The 22,493-nt window shown below is 37.9% G+C and overlaps 2 protein-coding genes across 2 annotated transcripts; both read left to right on the top strand.

Annotated features, from left to right (window-relative positions):
- Positions 1 to 1,094: 1,094 nt before the first annotated feature.
- On the top strand, positions 1,095 to 1,508 carry LOC133035906 (uncharacterized mitochondrial protein AtMg00820-like). Its single transcript, XM_061112348.1, has one exon. It carries the CDS (start codon positions 1,095 to 1,097, stop codon positions 1,506 to 1,508), a length of 414 nt encoding a protein of 137 aa, XP_060968331.1.
- Positions 1,509 to 1,758: 250 nt separating this feature from the next.
- Positions 1,759 to 2,639, top strand: LOC133035905 (uncharacterized mitochondrial protein AtMg00810-like). Its single transcript, XM_061112347.1, has 3 exons — positions 1,759 to 2,056; positions 2,297 to 2,402; positions 2,453 to 2,639. Exons 1-3 carry the CDS (start codon positions 1,759 to 1,761, stop codon positions 2,637 to 2,639), a joined length of 591 nt encoding a protein of 196 aa, XP_060968330.1.
- The last annotated feature ends 19,854 nt before the right edge of the window (positions 2,640 to 22,493 follow it).

Below are 22,493 nucleotides of genomic sequence, written 5' to 3'. Positions count from 1 at the left end.
TCACAAACTGCTCTTTCATCATTCTACTACCACTTATACAGAACCATTGCAACTTCTTCACTCAGATCTATGGGGCCCTACACCCATTAATTCATTCAATGGCTATAGATACTACATTAGTTTTGTAAATGCTCATTCAAGATATACCTGGTTATATCTTCTTGGAACCCGTGATGAAGCCTTGTCTACCTTCACAAAATTTAAGACACAAGTTGAATTACAGCTGAGATTCAAGATTAAAACACTCCAGTCAGATTGGAGGGTGAGTTTAGAGCCTTCACTAATTTTTTTGAAAGTTCTGGTATAATGCATAGGTTAGCTTGTCCTCACACTCATGAACAAAATGGTGTGGTTGAGAGGCAGCATAAACATGTTGTTGAAAGTGGTTTAACCATGCTTTCTCAAGATAACCTTCCTCTCAAATATTGGGATGAGTCTTTTAGAACTGTTAATTATCTAATTAACAGAATGCCAAATCCTATCCTAATGAAGACATCTCCTTTTGAGGTGTTGTTCAAAACTGTTCCAGATGACACTAATCTCAGAGTTTTTGGGTGCCTTTGCTGCTACCCAAATCTCTGGCCATACAACAAAAATAAGTTGCAGCATAGGTCTATGCCTTGCATTTTTCTAGGATACAACATAACGCACAAAGGATTCAAGTGTTTGTCTAAAGATAGCAGACTCTATATTTTTAGAGATGTTACCGTTGATGGAAATACATTCACTTATGTCAGCAATCAAATGAATCAGCCAAATCACATTGAATTTTTCTCACAATCAACCTTAGCAGCTCCTCCCCTTGTGTCCTTTCTTAATGTCAACAATCCACCAATTTCTCTTATTGTCATTCGCCTTGACACTACCACTACCACTACACCAGCAGCACATATCCCTAATCTTGCTATTACACAATTGCCACAGTCTTCATCTACTGAACCTCCACTAGCAATAAATGTCAAAGCTACTGTCCTTGTGTCAACAATAACTTAGCCTCTCCATACAATATAACTGACACACTTGTTGACATACCTGTTCACTAGTCCACCATAGCCAATCCACACTTGTCTACCACCAACACTGTCAATAATACTATGCCCACTGTTACTAACAACTCACCTACAGATACAACATTGCCATCGACTTCCACTCATCCTATGACAACAAGACTCAAGGCAGAGATCAGGATACCAAAGGCCTTGCTTGCTGTGTATGAACCAAAGTCTGTTAAAACAACATTGGAAGAACCTCACTGGTTTGAAGCAATGTCCACAAAGATGTTTGCGTTAAAGAAAAACAAGACATGGGTGCTAGTTCCCTTACCTGAAAATCAAACATGTATAGGCTGCAAGTGGGTTTTGAGAATAATACAAAATACAGATGACTCATTCAACAGATGCAAAGCAAGGTTCATGGCCAAAGGCTTTCATCAACAGGCTGGGTTTGATTTTTCAGAGACATTTAGTCTTGTGGTAAAGCCAATAACCATCAGAATGTGCTCAACATAATTTTCACCAAAGGCTAGACAATAAGACAGCTAGATGTCAACATTGCCTTCATTAATGATGACCTAAAGGAAGATATTTATATGCAACAACCACCAGGGTTTGTTGATTGAGACCATCCAAACTATGTATGCAAGCTCAATAAGGCCCTCTATGGCCTTAAACAGGCACCAAGTGCCTGGTTTGAGAAGCTTTCTACAACTTTGGTTCAGCATGTGTATCAATTTTCAAAAGTTGATCAATATCTGTTCATATGGGTCACACCTCAATCATTATCTACATTCTAGTCTATGTAGATGACATTCTTATCATGGGCAGTGATATTGACACCCTGGTTGAACAACTCATTCATGACTTAAGTTCAACATTCTCCCTCAAAGATCTTGGCCTTGTTGACTATTTTTTGGGCATTTTGGTTACTAAAACACTAGCTAGTATCTTGCTTACTCAAACTAAGTATCTTCGAGATCTTCTCACCAAAGCTGATATGCAGAATGTGAACACACAAAATACTTCCATGAACAGTGGTCTTAAGCTATCAAACTATAAAAGTGAACTTAACAAAGATGCTACCCTGTACAGGTCCATTGTTGATGGCCTATAATATGCTACAATTACAAGGCCAGAGCTAACTTTTTGTGTAAATAAAGTGTGTCAATTTATGCAAAATTCATTGCGCACACACTGGACTACTGTGAAAAGAATACTAAGATATATTGCTGGCACTCTCAATCATGGTCTGCTACTTAGACCGATTTCAAATTTTTCTCTTGATGTCTTCTGTGATGCAGATTGGGCATCTGATCCAGATGACAAACGCTCAACCTTAGGCCATTGCATCTACCTTGGTCGCAATCTTGTTGCCTGGAAATCTCAGAAGCAAGACACCATCAGCAGGTCCTCTTTTGAAGTAGAATTTTGAAGCCTTGCCAATGTTGTTGCTGAAGTTACTTGGGTCCAGTCTTTGCTTATGAATTGCACATTCCTCAAGCTGTTATTCCCTCTATGTGGTGTGACAATCAAAGCACAGTTCTTCTTGCTGCGAATCCTGTAATTCATGCACGCACAAAGCACATAGAGATTGACCTATACATTGTTCGAGACAAAGTTCTACAACAGCACATTCATGTATAACATGTCCCAGCTACTGCTCAGATTGCAGACTGCCTAACTAAATCAATCTCAAGCACCAAGTTTTCAGAGCTTAGAACCAAACTGTATGTAGTTTCTAAAACCACACTAAGTTTGAAGGGGGTTTTCTAGGGAGTTGGTTAATCATAACAGTTACTGTTAACTAACCTACACTATTAGCTGAGTGTTTTCAGTTAGAGTTAGTTAAGTAGTTTAAGTTTGTTCATTGTATATATACTCTTCTTGTAACTCTACTCAATTTAATAATAAAACATTCTCTTCTTTCTATCTCTCTCTCTCTTACTATTCTTAAACATCACAATTATTAAATATCACACACCTATTAGTAAAGTTAAAATTTATTACAGTTTTTATTATTTATTTATCATTTTATAAAATCATAAATTATTTTATATATATCATTGAAAAAAATTTAAATATTCGCTGCGAAACGCAAACTTATTAGTTTAAGTATATAATTCATTTTGTGAAAATTAAAGGATAAACAAAGTCATTTTCTGGTTCTCTATCTCTCTAACCGATCCCCTCTCCCTTTTTGCATTTCTTTTTGAGAGAATCTTAAAGTATTGAATCCATTTATTTGGAGGATTTTGAAATTGTACTCCATATTCTAATAGGCTGCACCATTTTCCCACAGAACTTCACAATATCAACAGCTAAGATACATTTAGCACAAATACAAAAACCCAAATATCAAAAAGGCATCTCACTTTTGCTAAAACCTGAATTGAACTGTTAATTGCTTATAAAGCAACTAAACGTACAATAAATTTCAAGATAAACACTCTGCCATATTCCTCTTCTCTTGACCCAACTAATAAAACATTAAAATTAGTGAGTTTAATTAATAATTATTATTGAGAGATTATACAGCTTCTCAATAACAAGACATGACATGTTCAAGAAAAAGTCACTAATTCATGAACATTTTTAATATTAGAGATTTTAATAAACTAAAAATACAAATCAGAATTCTGTCCTGATTAGTATTAAAAATCTTATATTATCATGAAATTATTTCAACGAAATTATAATATTGGTCTTTCATGTTGGTCAAATTATATTCTAATAAAGATGATGTTATAGAATAGGTCAATTTAACATTTATATATATCCTAGACTTGGTCGTGATAATTATGATCTAGCCAACAACTTCTGGAACAATCTCTATCAATACGTATAAGTAGTTCATAAAACATAAATCATTAATTTGGAGAAAACGATTGATCAATATATAATATATATATAATATAAAATACATATTATAATGCATTGAATTTATATACATAATACATTATCCAATTAATTGTCTCCCAACTGAGATTGCTATCGCTCTCGCCAACAACGATCGGAACCAAATTATAAGATCTATCCCTAGTTGACTAACCTAGCTAATGGGAAAAATTATTTATTTATATAAATTATTATACGTATATATCTAATTTTACATCATGTGAATTTGCATTATAAATAAAGGATCATGACCATGCAGGGAAAAAATTAAAAGGTGACAATTAAAAGGAAGGTCTCATATATACAAAAAAAAAAATAATAATAATAATAAAAAAATTAAAACTTTAAGACAATAATATATAATTAAATAGAAATATTATATTCTCTATAAGAACAATAACCATGGAACCACAAAGAACGGAGAAAGTAGAAAACAAAGAAAACCAGAAATGAGAAGGCAAAAGCTAATCTTTAGAGATTAGCAACACTTTATTTATATAGAGAAGGGTATAGAGTCATTACACAGAAAAGATTATAACAGAAAAATAACTACCTAACTAATAACTAACCAACAGTAATAACAGAAAAACTGACAGCCAAGATTAGTTATTAACATCCCCCCTCAAATTGAACTTGGAGACAGCCATGTTGAGTTTGAATTTTAGGTAGTGGAATCGATCTGTGGACAATGGCTTGGTGAGAAGATCTGCCACTTGATCAATAGAAGGAACAAACTGTACAACAAGTTGGTGTGCAATTATTTGATCACGAACAAAGTGTAAGTCAAGTTCAATATGTTTTGAACGAGCATGAAACACTGGATTTGCTGCAAGAGCCGCGGCACTTTGATTGTCCACCCAGATAATGGGACATCGTTGTAGAGGAACATGAAGTTCAGACAACAGCGATGATATCCATTTAAGTTCAGCAGTCGTGTTAGCAAGCGCCCTGAATTCACTCTCCGTGCTTGAACGTGCGACAACTTGCTACTTTTTGGTAGTCCACGAGATCAGATTGCCCCCTAAAAATATGACATACCCTCCAGTCGACTTGCGATCATCAATACTACTTGCCCAATCGGCATCAGAGTAGTTGTGAAGTGTCATCTCAGATGTAGGCTGAAGCACTAAACCATCAGTAATAGTCCCTTTTAGATACCGTAGAAGTCGCTTACATGCATTCCAGTGACACACTGTGGGAGCCTTAAGAAACTGGTTAAGTTTGCTAACAATGTAAGCTATATCAGGTCTTGTTAAAGCCAGATAATGTAATGCACCAATAGTGCTTCTGTATAAGGTTGGATCTGAGAAAGGTTCACCATCATCGAGAAACAGTTTGGTGGAAGCACTAGAGGGATTGGGAATACTTTTAGCTCCTTCCATATTTAGCCGAATGAGGAGATCAGTGATGTATTTGGTTTGGGAAAGATACATTCCCGTAGAGTCTCTGAAGATTTCCACCCCCAAAAAATAATGTACTTCACCCAAATCTTTGAGAGAAAAGTCATGATTAAGATCTGCTATGAGCTTGTTGATAAGAGGTTCACTTGGACCTGTAACCAAGATGTCATCAACGTATACCAGTAGGATAATAAAAGCCTGGCCAGAGTGGTAAATGAAGAGCGATGTGTCTGCCTTGGATGCTATAAAACCCTAGTTCAAAAGGCTGGTTTTTAATTTGTCATTCCACACTCGGGGTGCCTGTTTGAGCCCATAAATGGACTTGTGTAGGAGGCATACATGGTCAGGCCTGCTGGAGTCAACAAAACCGAGCGGTTGTCTCATATACACAGTTTCAGTTAGAGTGTCATTAAGAAAGGCATTGCTAACATCAAGTTGTTTGACAATCCAACTCTTAGATACAGCAAGAGATAATACTGTGAGAACTGTAACAGGTTTAATAACTGGTGAAAAAGTTTCAGCATAGTCGATACCCGGTGTTTGCAAGAATCCTTTAGCCACAAGTCTCGATTTAAGCCGATCTAGAGACCCATCAGCATTTAATTTCAGTAGATGAACCCACTTATTGTCTATAACATGCAGGCCCTCTTTGTAAGGAACCAAGGACCAGGTGCCAGCATTTTTGAGAGCTGTGATTTTTGTATTCATAGATGCCAGCCATTTAGGATTCATAAGAGCTTCTTTCAAGTTTCTTGGTTCTGTAGGAAGAAGAGATTGTGGCAGTGGGTGCTTGGTTGCCAAATATGACTTTGGCTTGACTATACCATTGAGAGATCGTGTAGTCATTGGATGAGTGCGAGTAGGGACAGGCTGTGTTGATACTCCTGCATTTTTCAATGATGCAGCAGGTGGATCTGGTGCAGAGACAGTGTTTATGGCAGTGGGAGTGGGTAGATTGGAGATAATAATTGAAGCTGTGGGAATGTTTTGTGGTGAGGCAGATATTGTATTGGATAGATTAGTGGGTGAGGCAGTAGGTAAGATGGTGGATCTGGTATATCAGGTTCAGTAGGTGGTGAATTTTGTGGATGAGGTGGGATAGTATCAGCACCCGATTGTGATATTGTCTCAGCACCAGATTGTGGGAATGCAGCATCAGGCACAACATTAGTATGGGGCAATGTACAATTAGTTTGAAATGTAGCAGTAGGATGAGAGTGGGAATTAGAGTGTACCTGATCTGAAGCATGAGATGAGAGAGCTCCTGGATAGCAGCTTTCATTAAAGACAACATTGCGTGCTATAAAGAACCGACCTTGATCATTTTCACATAGATAGCCTTTGTGATAGGAAGAATAGCCAAGAAATAGACATTGTTCAGACCTGAAATCCATTTTGTGAGAGTGATACGGCCTGAGATGTGGAAAACATTCACAACCAAATGGCTTCATAATACTATAGTCAGGTTGTATGCCAAAAAGACATTCAAAAGGACTAATATTGTTGAGAACAATTGTAGGCAGCCTGTTTATAGTAAATGTGGCATATTGAAAGGCATGCCACCAGTAAGTAAAATCCAATTTGCTTTGAGCAAGTAGAGTGAGGCTAGTTTCCACAATATGTCTATGTTTTCTTTCAGCCCTCCCATGTTGCTCATGAGTATGAGGGCAAGGATGAGAAAATAAGATACCTTGATCACTTAGGAATCTTTTAAAAGGCTTGTATTCACCACCACCATCTGCTTGGACAACCTTTATAGGAAGTCCAAATTGTTTTTCTGTCATTCCTTTGAATTTAAGAAACATCTCAAGAGCTTGGGATTTGAGAACCATAGCATAAATCCAGGTAAAACGGTTGTAGTCATCAATAAAATGTATATAATACTTGAAACCATATTTGGATTGGATATGGGAGGGACCCCGTAGATTGGTATGAATAAGTTCCAGGGGTTTGGTGGCTCGATATGTGGAAATTGGGAAGGGTAATTTGTGGCTTTTACCTTGTTGACAAGCATGACAAAACTGAAGTGTTTTTAAAGAACTCGTGTGGGGTATATGAGATAATATTTTGCACAAGGTGGAAGTGGAGGGGTGTCCCAATTTGCAATGCCAAGTGTTAATATCATTAGAGGCACAAGTATTGAAGGCAAAATATGCAGAAAAAAAAAAGAGTTATCTTTATTGATATTCAACTGAGTACAAGAAGTTGAATTTATAGTACTGTTACAAACAAAAAGCTGATATGCAACATAGTGATCAGAACTATGACTTGAGGGAGTCAAATTGGTGGTAAGATAGCATTGTGGTTGTTGCTGGTGTGAGCTAGAGCCTTCACTCAACATGTATAATCCTTCTTTACGCCTTCCTTTGAGGAGAGGAGCCCCGGTTTGTTTGTCCTTAACAAAACAGCAATGTCTATGAAATTCTAGAAAAATGTCATTATCATCAACAAGCTTAGAAATGCTGACAAGATTCTTAGTAATGGAAGGGACTTGTAAGATCGATTTTAATTGCAAAGGAGATGAAGGATTAAATGATGGAAGCAAAGACTGACCAACACTAGAAATTTGGAGTTTCTTACCATCCCCTACAGCAAGGGTCTCATTACCGTGGTAAGGCTGTTGATTTTCAAGATTGACAACATCAAAGGTAACATGAGCCGTGGCCCCTGTGTCAGCATACCAAGTGTAGTCATCTCCAAAGTCTTGAACAAGAGTAGTGGAGTAAGCTTGAAGGTCATAGTCAAATTCGACCTCAGCAAGATTGGCCCTGGCATGTTGGTTGTTTCTTGGCACAACCCAATTTTTATCGAATCGATAGTGACATACAGGAGCGGTATGGCCAGAACGAAGACAAACTTGACAAATTACCCTTTGCTGAGTGAACCTTGGATACCCACAACCACGGCCAGAGACAAATTGATTTGTATCATTGAAGTTTTTAGAGTTGACATATGGTCGAACACCACCAGAACGTCCATTGTCGAAGGTCAAGTTAGCTTGCATTTTGATAGCCAGATCTGTCATAGATTAATGATGCTCAAGGCGGCTTTCATGAGAGAGGAGTAAGGCTTAAACATCCTCAATAGTAAGGTTGTCACTCCGAGAAGTAATCCCTGCTACAACAGAGTCAAAATCTGGTCCAAGACCATTTAGAAGTTGTAAAACCAGATCTTGATCACCAACTGGTGATCCAGCAACACTTAATGCATCAGATATCGATTGAATCTTGTCAACATATTCAGATATAGAAAGACTTCCCTTTTTAATGTTGGAGAACTGGCATTTGAGTTGAAGGTGACGGGCTTTGGTTTGGCTCGAGAATTTTTGTTCCAGTGCTTGCCACCCAGCAAAGGAGCTTTGATAGTTGGCAACTGATGCAAGAACTGCCTCTGTCATTGATGATCTGAGCCACGAGAGAAGGAGCTAGTCTTTTCGCCTCCATTGAACATCCTCAGGATTCGATGTTCCATTAACAAGATTCATTGGTGGTGGTACTCCGGTGAAGAGAATGTCATCAAGATCGTGACCAATCACAGTTGGCACGACCTGTGATTTCCAAGAGAGGAAATTAAGGCGATCTAGTTTGAGAGTGAGAGAGGACGTGAGCGAATGAGAAAAAGGATTCCATGGGGTAGCAGCAGAAGCTGGGGCAGAAGCCAGTGGTGCAGAAGCAGGATTGGTAGTGGAAGAAGCCATGGACGGTAGTCAACTAGCGATTGATACCATGTGAGAACAATAACCATGGAACCACAAAGAACAGAGAAAGTAGAAAACATAGAACACCAAAAATGAGAAGGCAAAAGCTAATCTTTAGAGATTAGCAACACTTTATTTATATAGAGAAGGGTATAGAATCATTACATAGAAAAGATTATAACAGAAAAACAACTACCTAACTAATAACTAACCAACAGTAATAACAGAAAAACTGACAGCCAAGCTTAGTTATTAACATTCTCAGAAAACAAATTATTATTGAAGCCACAGTCTAATTGAAAACAGAATAATGCAATTATTTGAGGATGATATATCATCCATCGATCGAGTAACACAATATTTCAGATGTCATTAATTATTATAATATAATTTATGCTTGAGTTATAATTAACAACTTATAAGTGTTTCAATTTTTATATAATCTGTTACAATATTAATTAGTTGATTATTTGAATTTATATAAGGAAATTTGATTTTCTATACTTACATATACCTAATATTTTTCCCTAAATTAATTTTTTTTACATTGAAAATATATGACCACTTTTCCAAAACCCCAAAAATACCCCTCTCAAAAACTCTTTTTTTTCAATTTTTCTGGGCTTTTAAGGGGTCGGGTCCGATGGGGCCCGATGCCCGTCTGATGCCCGCCCGATGGGGCATTTTTTTGGGTTTTTGAAGTCAGGTCCGATGGGCCCGATGCCCGTCCGATGGGCTCGATGCCAATTTTTTGGGGTCCGATGGGTTTTTTGGGTTTTTGAAGTCAGGGGCCTGATGGGACTGATGCCCTGTCCGATGGGCCCGATGCTCGTCCGATGGGATCCAATGAGTCCATCGGACCCGACCTTAAAAACCCAAAAAAATTGAAATTTTTGCGCGGCATCGGACCTTCTTCTTCTCCGGTGGTGTTCGGCCGGCGTGCGTGCGTGGGTTCGGTCAAGATGGGTTCGATCGAGATGGCGTGCATGCGTGCGTGGGTTTGGTCGAGTGGGTGTTGGTTCGGTTCGTGGATGGTGCTTTGGGTCTCCGTCGGTGCGTGTTTACGGTGTTGTGGACGGTGGTGAGGGGTCGGCGTTTTGGGCGATGGTGAGGGGCCGGCGCTTTAGGCGGTGGTGAGGGGAATTGGGGGTTGTGGTTCGGTCGGTTGAGAGAGAGAGAGATAGATGAAGAGAGAGATGGGGAAGAGAGAGAGAGAGATGGGATTGAGTTATGGGAGGGGTAGTATTGGGTTTTAGAAGAAATTGTCACATATTTTCAATTTTCACATGTATTCAATTAGGGAAAAAATTATCCCCCAATTAATGCATAGATATTCAAATTTCCCTTTATATATTATTATTTTTTAGTAGCTAGAAATTTATTAATGTCGTTGCATGTAAAAATTATGAATGAGAAGCTAGGTTGTTGTGGTTAATTAATTAGAAATGTTTGCAACATAGATGCCTCTCTCGACGCTACCTATGGGATTTTTGGGTTAGGAATGATTGTTTGAGTGTTAGAGAGTCTCATATTGTTAATTGTTAGAAAGATAATAAAACATATAATTAAGATGACTGATGAGCTACTCCTTTTATTGCTAATTAGTTTTGAGATAAAACACCATGCACCTTATACAATATACTCTGATTTAAATCCAAAAACTGGTCCAGAAATCTATCTTGAAGGAGAATATTAGAGAGTCTTACATTGATAATATGTGGAAGCTAAATACCATACATAAGATGCATGAGCTACTCTTATCATTGTCAATTAGTTTTGAGATGGAATCCCATGCATGCACCTTACCATATACACTCACCTATTCCTAATTTTTCAACCAAACATTTTTGTTGATCGAAGAACCAAAGTCAAAAAAGCAACTCATGATTTAGGGATAGTGAGCCAAAAAATAAAAATAGCCACCAAAAATACCGATCCAAAAAGTAGAGTAAAATAGCCACTTATGATCAGGGATAGTGAGCCAATAAAGAGTCAATTATGATCGAGTTGTCTAAAATAGTGAGCAAATAAAAAACATTATTACGTAGAAAATATAAAGGACACTTTATTTACAAAAATACTTCCATAAGGTAAGGACAACATTTATACCTTTTATGTGATTTTAATTGCCAAAATACCACTTACATTATCACTTACACAATCAGACGATGGTTGCAGGGTGGTTGTTGTGTGGTTGCACGGTGGTTGCATTAGACGATGGTTGCATGGTGGTTGGCCGAAGGTTGCATCAGACGAAGGTTTCAATCAAACGAAAGTTTCTGGGTGGTTGTTGGGTGGCTTGGCCGAAGGTTGAATTAGACGAAGGAATCAATCAGACGAAATAATTGTTAGCAAAATATTTATGCAACTGTAATGCAACTGTTGTGAAACATTAAAAATCAGAACAACTTTTCCACGTATGTAACTATATCTACATGTCTCTTTATGAGTTAATATGAATAAATTCACCATTAGAAATTTAGAAAACAATAAAAATACACCAGGATAAATATTTTACTATAGTATTGATATAATTTTTTTGGATTATACTTGAGTTGGATTGTTTGGGAACTCCAGTTTAACATTTTGAGATCTGCCTTTCATGGATCTAAAAATTGAAGTCAGGACATTAGTTTTATGCAAATTAAATAAGATTTCTGGTTGAATTTTAGTTTCGTAGTAGTTTTTCTACACTTTTTTTTAATTCAAAACAACTCCTATTTTGATTGATTATGGTCATCTTCTTAGGTGAAGTCGCCGGAATTAATGGTGGTTCTCTTTCTGGTTGAATTTTCGTTTCAGTTGCGTTGGGTTGCTGCATGGTTGCACGATGGTTGCGCGATAGTTTCCCAGGAAGCACGGATCCTGGGTTGAAATTGTGTGTGGTATTTGTGTAATTTTTTTATTTAGGTTGTATATTTGTTTATTTGGCCAGCTGGAAGTATTGTTATTATATTGTTACTTTTTTTTGGTTAAAACTAAAAAAAGCCCCAAATAAAATAGCTACCATCTTGAGGAGGGATGTTAGAGAGTTCCACATTGCTAATATGTGGAAAGATAATAGAATAAGATGAATGGACTACTCCTTTCATTGCCAATTAGTTTTTAGATGGAACTCCATGCACCTTATACCATACACTCACCTATCCATACTTCCTCAACCATACACTTTTGTATTCTAACATTGAGATTCATTTGGTGTCACTACAAAAAAATTATTTTTTTAGTCACAACAAAACTTGTGACTAGCTAAAAGTAAAAAAATTGTGACTAATTATAAATTATCATTTCTATGTTGTGACTAAAAGGTCCGTAGATAAAGGTATTAGTCACAAAAACTACAATTTGTTGTGACTAAATATGATTTTAGTCACAATACTTGTTGTGACTAAAATTAATAAGTGACAATTTGTATCTAGATATTATGTTTTAGTCAAAAGTAATTTTTTTACGACAAAAAGTTACATTTAGTCACAAAAAAATTATGTTGTACTACTACAATTTTAACATTTAGTGAAACAATTTATTGACATGGGTCACTAAATGTTTTAATTAATTTTTAGTGACGTGTATTGATAGTGAGTAAAAATTTTTAATTTGTATTCCAAAATGCAAGTTACTAAAATTTTGAAGGGTCACTAAAAATTTAATTATTTATCTATTTATTTTTTAAAAAATATAAATATATAGTAACATCCATTGTGCAACTCTAAAAGTGTTCAGAGTTACATAGTACGGGTCACTAAAAACTCAATAAAAAATAAAAAATAAAAAGAACTTGGCTAGTATTTCTCTCTCTAAATTCATTTCTTAAAATATATTAAAAAAACACAAAGGATTATAAAAGGGATATGTTGAAACCCTAAATTCCCATAATCTATTTTTGTCTTCCGATCTCTATCTCTCTCCTTTATTTGGTGCGGTGCCAGAGTGAGCCATAGCTGGACAACCATTCTCCGACCATCAACAGTCGAGTTTGGCTTCCTCTACCCCAGTAAACTTTGAATCCCTCAACCTTTCTCCTATCTCTCTTTCCCTCTTCCATTGTGGGGCAGTGTTGCTAGGCCATGATGGCCACACTATCAACGATAGTTATCCAAATGGATCACATCACGGTGCTCACAACACCTAGATTCCCAAACAATGAGTAGAGCAGAGGTCTCGACAGCTAGAGCAATCATCGGTGGCCATTTTTAGCCCTCGACGAATGACGATCCTTTCTTTCGCACCCATCAACGAATGGCGAGTTAATTGGAGTTGACGACTAAACCAACATCGTCCATGATATTGGGTAGTTATTTTACAATTTTTTCTAGGGTTGACGGCTAAACCAACAGAGGTCACCCCCGGTTTTAATATTTTCTAGGGTTTGATATTTGCAATTAGTTTGTAATTTTCTTTTTTATGTATATAGATTTAGAGATTTTACTTTTGAATTAAATTGTATGTTTGTGTCTATTTTTTTATTGTTCTAAAGTTTATATTTTAGTACAAATGATGCATATATTTTTGATTAATTTTTACTCATTTTATTTGTTAATGTATAGATTTTTGATTTGTTTGTTTATTAATAAATTTATAGCCAAAATTATAATATTTTAATTTATAACTGATAAATATATAGTTAATTAAATTGTATTATTAATGAAATTAATTTTATAAATATAATATATAATATGAATTAAAAAAATAATATTAAGTTTTTTATATATAAAAAGCATAGTTATAGTGACATTTTTTAGAGTAGTTTTTAAAGCCTACAATGAAGTGCAGGGAGAATCTAAAAGGGTTTAGTGACCCACCTGAAGAGTCATTAAATACTACTTTTTTAGTCACTCACATTAGTAACGTGCAATAAAGGATCACTAAATGGTTTTAGAGTCCCTCTGTAACGCCCGTATTTTATATTTACTAAACACGAAAGATAACTTTAATATATTATATCTTTATAATTATAAGGGTCGGGATCCCGAGTATCAAAACACAATTTTAAAGTATTTTACTAATATGTACATATAACATTTTTTTAAAAAAAACTCCCTAACATGCAAACTCAAAATACAGACTCCAAAATAATAAAAGACCGAAACCCTCCAGGCTGCACTGCCGCAATATGTACAATCACTGCCGAGCTCTATCTCACTGTTCCTCCAGCTTTGCCTTTCCTTTACCTACACAAGGTAGCAAACTGATGAGTCAACAGACTCAGTAAGATATGCAAGAAGTATATATAAATAATGCGATGCCGGCTTTATGATTAAGCCGCCCTGAGCTCAATAATCAAGCTCACCAAATGGTTAAGAACGTTCTTAAGGGAAGTACGACTACTGTACCAAATGCACTAAAGTACCAATTTTGTACTCGTGTTGGTAGAGCCCTAACTGTACTCCCGGGAATTACTAAGTGTTGTACCACGAACACGACGTACCCTTGGTACTCGTGTTGGTAACACCGTAACCACAATTATAAACAACACTATATTAACACTCTATAAATCACATTTAAACTAGTGCTAGTAGTGCAAATATGTAAAACAAGCATATATTCATATATATATATATATATATTCTTATGCTATCTTACCTCGTTCCGTGCTCAAGTGTGCCGGTCAGCCTGAGTGGAAACGCAACTCGACGCTTTACAGGGCCCTAAACCATAAAGTTCAAAATTCGATGAGAGACACGCTAAACACTTATCGGGGATTTAAAATACAAACTAAGCTTACCCCTATCGATAAATAGGATGCCAATACCCTAAATTACTTAAAAACGGGAAAAAATAGGGCTCGGAAAAAATCCAACCGGCAGACCGGTTCCCAACCGGAACCCCAGTTCCTGGGTACCAACCGGTCGACCGGTTGCTAGAGGCTTCCCAGAACCGGTCGACCGGTTCATAGCTGGGAACCTCAAAACCGACCCCTCACCTCAAATCAATCCCAAACTTTCCACAACTTTCCAGAATACCTATATGCACTATAATAAACCAAATCCAAGCAACAAATTACAACAACTTACAAAAATTCTCAATCCACCATTAAAGGTCAAGATTTGAGTTCTTAAACTCAAATCTTAGCCAAACCTCAACAAAGCCTTCCATATCAATTCAAATCAACTACAAAAAACCTATTCTAATTCTAAGACACGAATTCAAACCACCCGAACACCTACAGCAACCTAAACATCAAAACTCAAGCTTAACCTTACTTTAAACCATAGAAAAAATTCATGAAGACAAGAGAGAGAGAGAGAGAGGGAGAGTTATACCTTGAATTGAGATCCTCTAAACAAACAAGATTACACAGAATTGAATTAAACACAGCTAAAAACCCAGCTGGGCCCCTTTGGTGTTCGAAAGAGAGAGAGAGAGAGAGAGAGAGAGAGAGAGAGAGAGAGAGAGAGAGAGAGAGAGAGAGAGAGAGAGAGAGAGAGAGAGAGAGAGAGAGAGAGAGAGAGAGAGAGCAAATAGAGAATTCTAGGTTTTGTTTTCTTTCTTCAGTTTAAAGATAAATCTTTCTCAAATAAAAACAAACCTAAATTAATAATATTAATTCTATAAATAAAATTCACAAAGGACAAAAAGCCTTTAACAAAAGACCTAAATGCCCCTCTTGATTAAAATAAACCTACCATGACTAACAAGGGTAAATATGCCATTTCAAATCCCAAAAATTCCAACACCTCCAATACCCAACAATAACACCCCGATATAACTCTAGATTATAAAATACGACTCTCTAAAGGCCCAACACTGCTTTCCACAGCTTCCGAACACAATCACAGAAATTGAGCAATTTAAATAAATAGCATAATAAATATGTATATGAACTTAATTAAATTCTCATAATTTGTATTTTTATTAATAATAACAAAATCTCATACATAAACCCTAATTATTAAATAATTTAAAACATTAATCATATGCGGTCTTTACAATTATCCCCCCGTTAAAAGGATTTCGCCCTCGAAATCTACCTGAACAACTCAGGATGCTGAGCCCTCATATTAGTTTCCAGTTCCCAAGTGGCTTCTTCCACTTTACTATTCCTCCAGAGTACTTTAACCAACGATATGGTTTTAGTTCGAAGGACCTTTTCCTTCCTATCCAGAATTTGCACTGGTTGTTCATCATAAGATAGGTCAGGTTGCAACTCCAACATCTCATAACTCAGAACGTGCATTGGGTCAGATACATACTTTCTCAGCATGGAAACATGAAATACATTATGCACAGCTGACAATGGTGGAGGTAAAGCCAACCGATAAGCAACTTGTCAAACCTTTTCCAGAATTTCAAAAGGTCCAATAAACCTAGGGCTCAACTTGCCTTTCTTTCCAAAGCGTCTGATCCCTTTCATTGGAGATACTCGTAGAAAGACATGATCACCAAGTTGGAATGTAACATCCCGTCGCTTGGGATCTGCATAACTTTTCTGCCTGCTTTGAGAAGCAAGCATTTGAGCTTTAATCTTGTCTATTGCCTCATTTGTTTTCTGAACCAACTCAAGGCCTAAGTATTTCCGTTCTCCTGTTTCGTCCCAATGAATTGGTGAGCGACATTTCCTGCCATAGAGCAGCTCATAAGGAGCCATTCCTATGGTACTTTGATAGCTATTATTATAGGAGAATTCAATCAGAGGAAAATACTTACTCCATGACCCTCCAAAGTCCATGACACAAGCTCGTAACAAATCTTCAAGAATTTGAATAGTTCGCTCAGATTGCCCATCTGTTTGAGGATGGAAGGTCGTGGTAAATTTCAAATTAGTTCCCATAGCCTTCTGCAAACTCACCCAAAACTTTGATGTAAATTTAGGGTCTCTATCTGAAACGATGGATTTCGGTACTCCATGAAGGCGAACAATTTCTTTCACATACAAATCAGCATATTGATCCACTGAATAGGTTACCTTAACAGGTAAAAAATGTGCTGACTTTGTAAAGCGATCCACTACAACCCAGACTGAGTCGTACATTCCTGTGGTTCTAGGCAAGCCAACCACAAAGTCTATCGTAATGTCTTCCCACTTCCATTCTGGAAGTGTTAAGGGCTGAAGTAATCCTGCCGGTCGTTGATGCTCAGCTTTGATTTGTTGACAGGTTAAGCACTTAGTGACATAATCTACCACATCCCTCTTCATCCCATACCACCAAAAATAGAGTTTTAAGTCTTGATACATTTTGGTGGTTTCCGGATGCAGTGAGTAAGGGGTAGTATGAGCTTCTTCCAGAATTTCTTTCTTAAGTTCATTGATATCAGGGACACACACTCGTGCTTTAAACAATAGCATTCCACTGTCAGAAGTTGAAAAGCCTTTAGCTTTGTCCGCTAAAACATTTTCTCGAATCTTAACCAATTCAGGATCTTCTAATTGAGCCACTCTGATTCTTTCCAACAAGTCTGACTGAAGTGATAGATTATACAATTTCTCAGTCACCAACTCAATGTTTGCCCTAGTGATCTCCAAGGCTAACTGAGAGGAAATCATGACCATGTTGGATATCAGATTAGGTCCATTTCTGCTTAAGGCATCAGCCACAACATTTGCCTTTCCAGGATGATACAGGATTTCACAGTCATAGTCTTTCACCAACTCTAACCACCTTCTCTGTCTCATGTTCAGATCCTTCTGAGTGAAAAAGTACTTGAGACTCTTGTGGTCAGTATAAATCTGACACCTTTCTCCATATAAGTAATGTCGCCAAATTTTCAAGGCGAACACCACTGCTGCAAGTTCCAGGTCGTGAGTTGGGTAACGCTGCTCGTAATCTTTCAATTGTCGGGAAGCATAGGCTATGACTTTATCTGCCTGCATTAACACACAGCCCAAACCCTGCCTTGACGCATCACAATACACCACAAACTTCTCTTGATCAGATGGCAGGGCAAGAACAGGAGCTGTAATCAACCGTTGCTTCAGCTCTTGGAAACTCTTTTCACACTTATCTGACCAAATAAATCGCTGGTTCTTCCTAGTTAACTCGGATAACGGCATCGCAATTTTGGAAAATCATTCCACAAAACGCCGATAATAACCCGCTAAACCGAGAAAACTTCCAATTTCAGTGACTGTTTTAGGTCTAGGCCAATTCTTCACCGCCTCAATCTTCCCTGGATCAACCATAATCCCGTCTTTCCCAACAATATGCCCCAGAAAGGACACTTGTGATAGCCAGAACTCACACTTTTTGAACTTTGCATAGAGTTTATGATCTCTAAGTCGCTGCAGAAGCATTCGAAGATGTTGTTCATGTTCTGCTTCTGACCGAGAGTATACAAGAATATCATCGATAAATATAATTACAAAATTATCGAGGAAATCCTTGAATACCCTATTCATGAGATCCATAAAGGCTGCCGGTGCATTTGCTAACCCGAAATACATAACGAGGAACTCATAATGACCATACCTGGTTCGGAAAGTTGTTTTCGGAATATCCTCTTCTCGAATTCTCAACTGATGATACCCAGACCTCAAGTCAATCTTAGAGAATACCGCTTTGCCCTGAAGTTGATCAAACAGATCATCAATTCTAGGCAGAGGATATTAATTCTTAATGGTTAACTTATTCAGCTCCCGATAATCGATACACATCTGAAGAGTTCCATCTTTCTTCTTCACAAATAGAACTGGGGCTCCCCAAGGTGACACACTAGGCCGAGTGAACCCTAGATCCAACATCCTTTGGAGTTGTATCTTCAGTTCTTTTAATTCAGCAGGTGCCATTCGGTAGGGTGCCTTCGAAACAGGTTCTGCTCCAGGAATTAAATCAATGATGAAATCTATTTCCCGCTGAGGTGGTAATCCAGGCAATTCCTCTGGAAACACATCCAGGAATTCCTTAACCACTTTAACCTCTTCGGGTCCAAGTAACACGGGTTTACTAGAATCCACTACCACTGCTAGGAATCTGACACATCCACTACGTAACAAATCCCTAGCTTTCAATGCTGAAATTCTTGGAACACGAGAACCTTGAACCGAACCAACAAAAACAAAAGGTTCCTCATTCTCCGGTTCAAAAGTTACCATTTTCCGTTTACAATCAATACTAGCAGAGTACTTAGACAAAAAGTCCATGCCAAGTATAATGTCAAACTCGGCCAATGGCAACTCCACAAGATCAACGCTCAATTCTCTATTTTCAATTCTAATTAACACTGATCTAACCCACTTTCTTGAAATAATTAATTCTCCATTAGGCAACAGGGTTCCAAACCCCGTCTCAAGAATATCACTAGGTCTATCAAACTGGTCAAGAAGTCTTGATGACACATAAGACCGAGTAGCACCCCGAGTCAAATAAAACAGTATAAACAAAACCATTGATTAGAAGCTGACCTGTAACTACTGAAGGGCTGGCAGCAGCATCAGCCTAAGTTATAGCAAATACACGAGCAGGTGCAGACACAGGTTTGACCTCAGGCTTTGGTTCCTCTTTCTTCAACTGAGGACAGTCTTTCCTGAGATGTCCCACTGAACCACATTGAAAGCAGGCTCTCCGGTGACAAGTCCCGGGGTGATGCTTCTTGCATCGCGGGCACTCAGGATAGGAGTAAGTCTGACGTCCTCCTTTGTTTAGGTTTCCTCGAAACCTTTTACTTTGCCCTGAACTTCCTAAAGATGGAAAAGTTCTTTTCTTTTGCTCAAAAGTGGAATCTCCACTTTCCTTTCCTGGACCCGAAACAGGGATAGTAGTGGTCCCACCGACACTAGGAGGCTCTCGGGTTTCTTGCAAAAACTTAACTGCTCCTTCAGCTCGAAGAGCCTTGTCAACCATTTCTGCATAAGTTGTGGTATCATTTGTTGTAATAACCAGGTCGTGCCTGATCTTGGCATTCAGTCCAACCAAATACTTTTCCTTCTTGCTAAAGTCTATTGGTACAATTCCGGAGGCTAGCTTGGCCAAGCGATCAAACTTGGTTGTGTATTCAGTCACTGACATACCCTCGCCTTGTACCAACTCAACAAATTCCTTCCGCTTTGCACTGCGGACCGCCTCATTATAATATTTGGCATTGAATAAATCCCGGAATTCCTCCCAGGTCATTCTGGCAACATCCCTAGAGAGGGATACCATCTCCCACCAAATCAGGGCATCCTCTTGAAATTGAAACGTGGCACATGCCACTCTGTTATTTCCGACCACTCCCATAAAATTCAATATTCTTTCAATAACGGTCAACCACTGTTCAGCTTTTAAAACATCAGGGCCTCCCAGAAACACTGGAGGTGCCTGCTTCCTAAATCTCTCATATAAAGGCTCCATACGGTTACCAGCAACATATTCCTCAGCTGGCACCGCAGGGGCTGCAGGAACCGCAGCAGGTGGTTGCGAGGGAAGCTCAACAGGAGCATCCCGTTGCCTGAGTCGTCGGATCTCTTCTTCTTGTTGCTCAATTCTAGTTTGCATCTCAGCAAACCTTTGTTCCCAATCAACCGGGGCCTGAGGTGGATTCTCCTGTCCACCTCTAGGAACATGACCGCGGCCTCTACCGCGTCCACGGGGGTTTTGGGGATTTCTACCACCCCGACCACCTCCAGTCTCAACCAACTCACCCTGCCTTCTAACGTTTCGCTGGTCGTCCATTAATTAGGACTTAGCCTGCGAACCCACAAGGCATGTAGGTCAAACAGTGGTCAAAATATTTTCAAGACCGCAATTAGGGTTTTATAACATCTATTCAATCATATATGCAACATATCTTAAAATAGTTTTCAAAAAGAAATTAAGCTTACGGAACCGTGAGTTGAGCTTGACACTGGCCTTGATTGTACATATCTTGACAATCTTCAGTGGACAACCTGGTGGCTCTGATACCAAACTATAACGCCCGTATTTTATATTTACTAAACACGAAAGATAACTTTAATATATTATATCTTTATAACCATAAGGGTCGGGATCCCGTGTATCAAAACACAATTTTAAAGTATTTTACTAATATGTACATATAACATTTTTTTTTAAAAAACTCGTTAACATGCAATCTCAAAATACAGACTCCAAAATAATAAAAGACCGAAACCCTCCAGGCTGTACTGCCGCGATATGTACAATCACTGCCGAGCTCTATCTCACTGTTCCTCCAGCTTTGTCTTTCCTTTACCTACACAAGGTAGCAAACTGATAAGTCAACAGACTCAGTAAGATATGCAAGAAGTATATATAAATAATGCGATGCCGACTTTATGATTAAGCCGCCCTGAGCTCAATAATCAAGCTCACCAAATGGTTAAGAACGTTCTTAAGGGAAGTGCGACTACTGCACCAAATGCACTAAAGTATCAATTCTGTACTCGTGTTAGTAGAGCCCTAATTGTACTCCCGGGAATTACTAAGTGTTGTACCACAATCACGACGTACCCTTAGTACTCGTGTTGGTAACACCGTAACCACAATTATAAATAACACTATACTAACACTCTATAAATCACATTTAAACTAGTGCTAGTAGTGCAAATATGTAAAACAAGCATATATTCATATATATATATATTCTTATGCTATCTTACCTCGTTCTGTGCTCAAGTGTGCCGGTCAGCCTGAGTAGAAACGCAACTCGACGCTTTACAGGGCCCTAAACCATAACGTTCAAAATTCGATGAGAGACACGCTAAACACTTATCGGGGATTTAAAATACAAACTAAGCTTAACCCTATCGATAAATAGGATGCCAATACACTAAATTACTTAGAAACGGGAAAAATTAGGGCTCGAGAAAAAGCCCCAACCGGAGACCGGTTCCCAACCGGAACCCCAGTTCCTGGGTACCAACCGGTCGACTGGTTCCTAGAGGCTTCCCAAAACAGCTCGACCGGTTCATAGCTGGGAACCTCAAAACCGATCCCCTCACCTCAAATCAATCCCAAACTTTCCACAACTTTCCAGAATACCTATATGCACTATAATAAACCAAATCCAAGCAACAAATTACAACAACTTACAAAAATTCTCAATCCACCATTAAAGGTCAAGATTTGAGTTCTTAAACTCAAATCTTAGCCAAACCTCAACAAAGCCTTCCATATCAATTCATATCAACTACAAAAAACCTATTCTAATTCTAAGACACGAATTCAAACCACCCTAACACCTATAGCAACCTAAACATCAAAACTCAAACTTAACCTTACTTTAAACCATAGAAAAAATTCATGAAGACAAGAGAGAGAGAGAGGGAGAGTTATACCTTGAATTGAGATCCTCTAAACAAACAAGATTACACAGAATTGAATTAAACACAGCTAAAAACCCAGCTGTTCCCCTTTGGTGTTCTAAAGAGAGAGAGAGAGAGAGAGAGAGAGAGAGAGAGAGAGAGAGAGAGAGAGAGAGAGAGAGAGAGAGAGAGATAACAAATAGAGAATTCTAGGTTTTGTTTTCTTTCTTCAGTTTAAAGATAAATCTTTCTCAAATAAAAACAAACCTAAATTAATAATATTAATTCTATAAATAAAATTCACAAAGGACAAAAAGCCTTTAGCAAAAGACCTAAATGCCCCTCTT

The sequence above is a fragment of the Cannabis sativa genome, chromosome 3 (genome assembly GCF_029168945.1).
Source record: "Cannabis sativa cultivar Pink pepper isolate KNU-18-1 chromosome 3, ASM2916894v1, whole genome shotgun sequence".
Taxonomy (NCBI): Eukaryota; Viridiplantae; Streptophyta; class Magnoliopsida; order Rosales; family Cannabaceae; genus Cannabis; species Cannabis sativa.
This window is presented reverse-complemented; position numbering and strand designations above follow the sequence as displayed.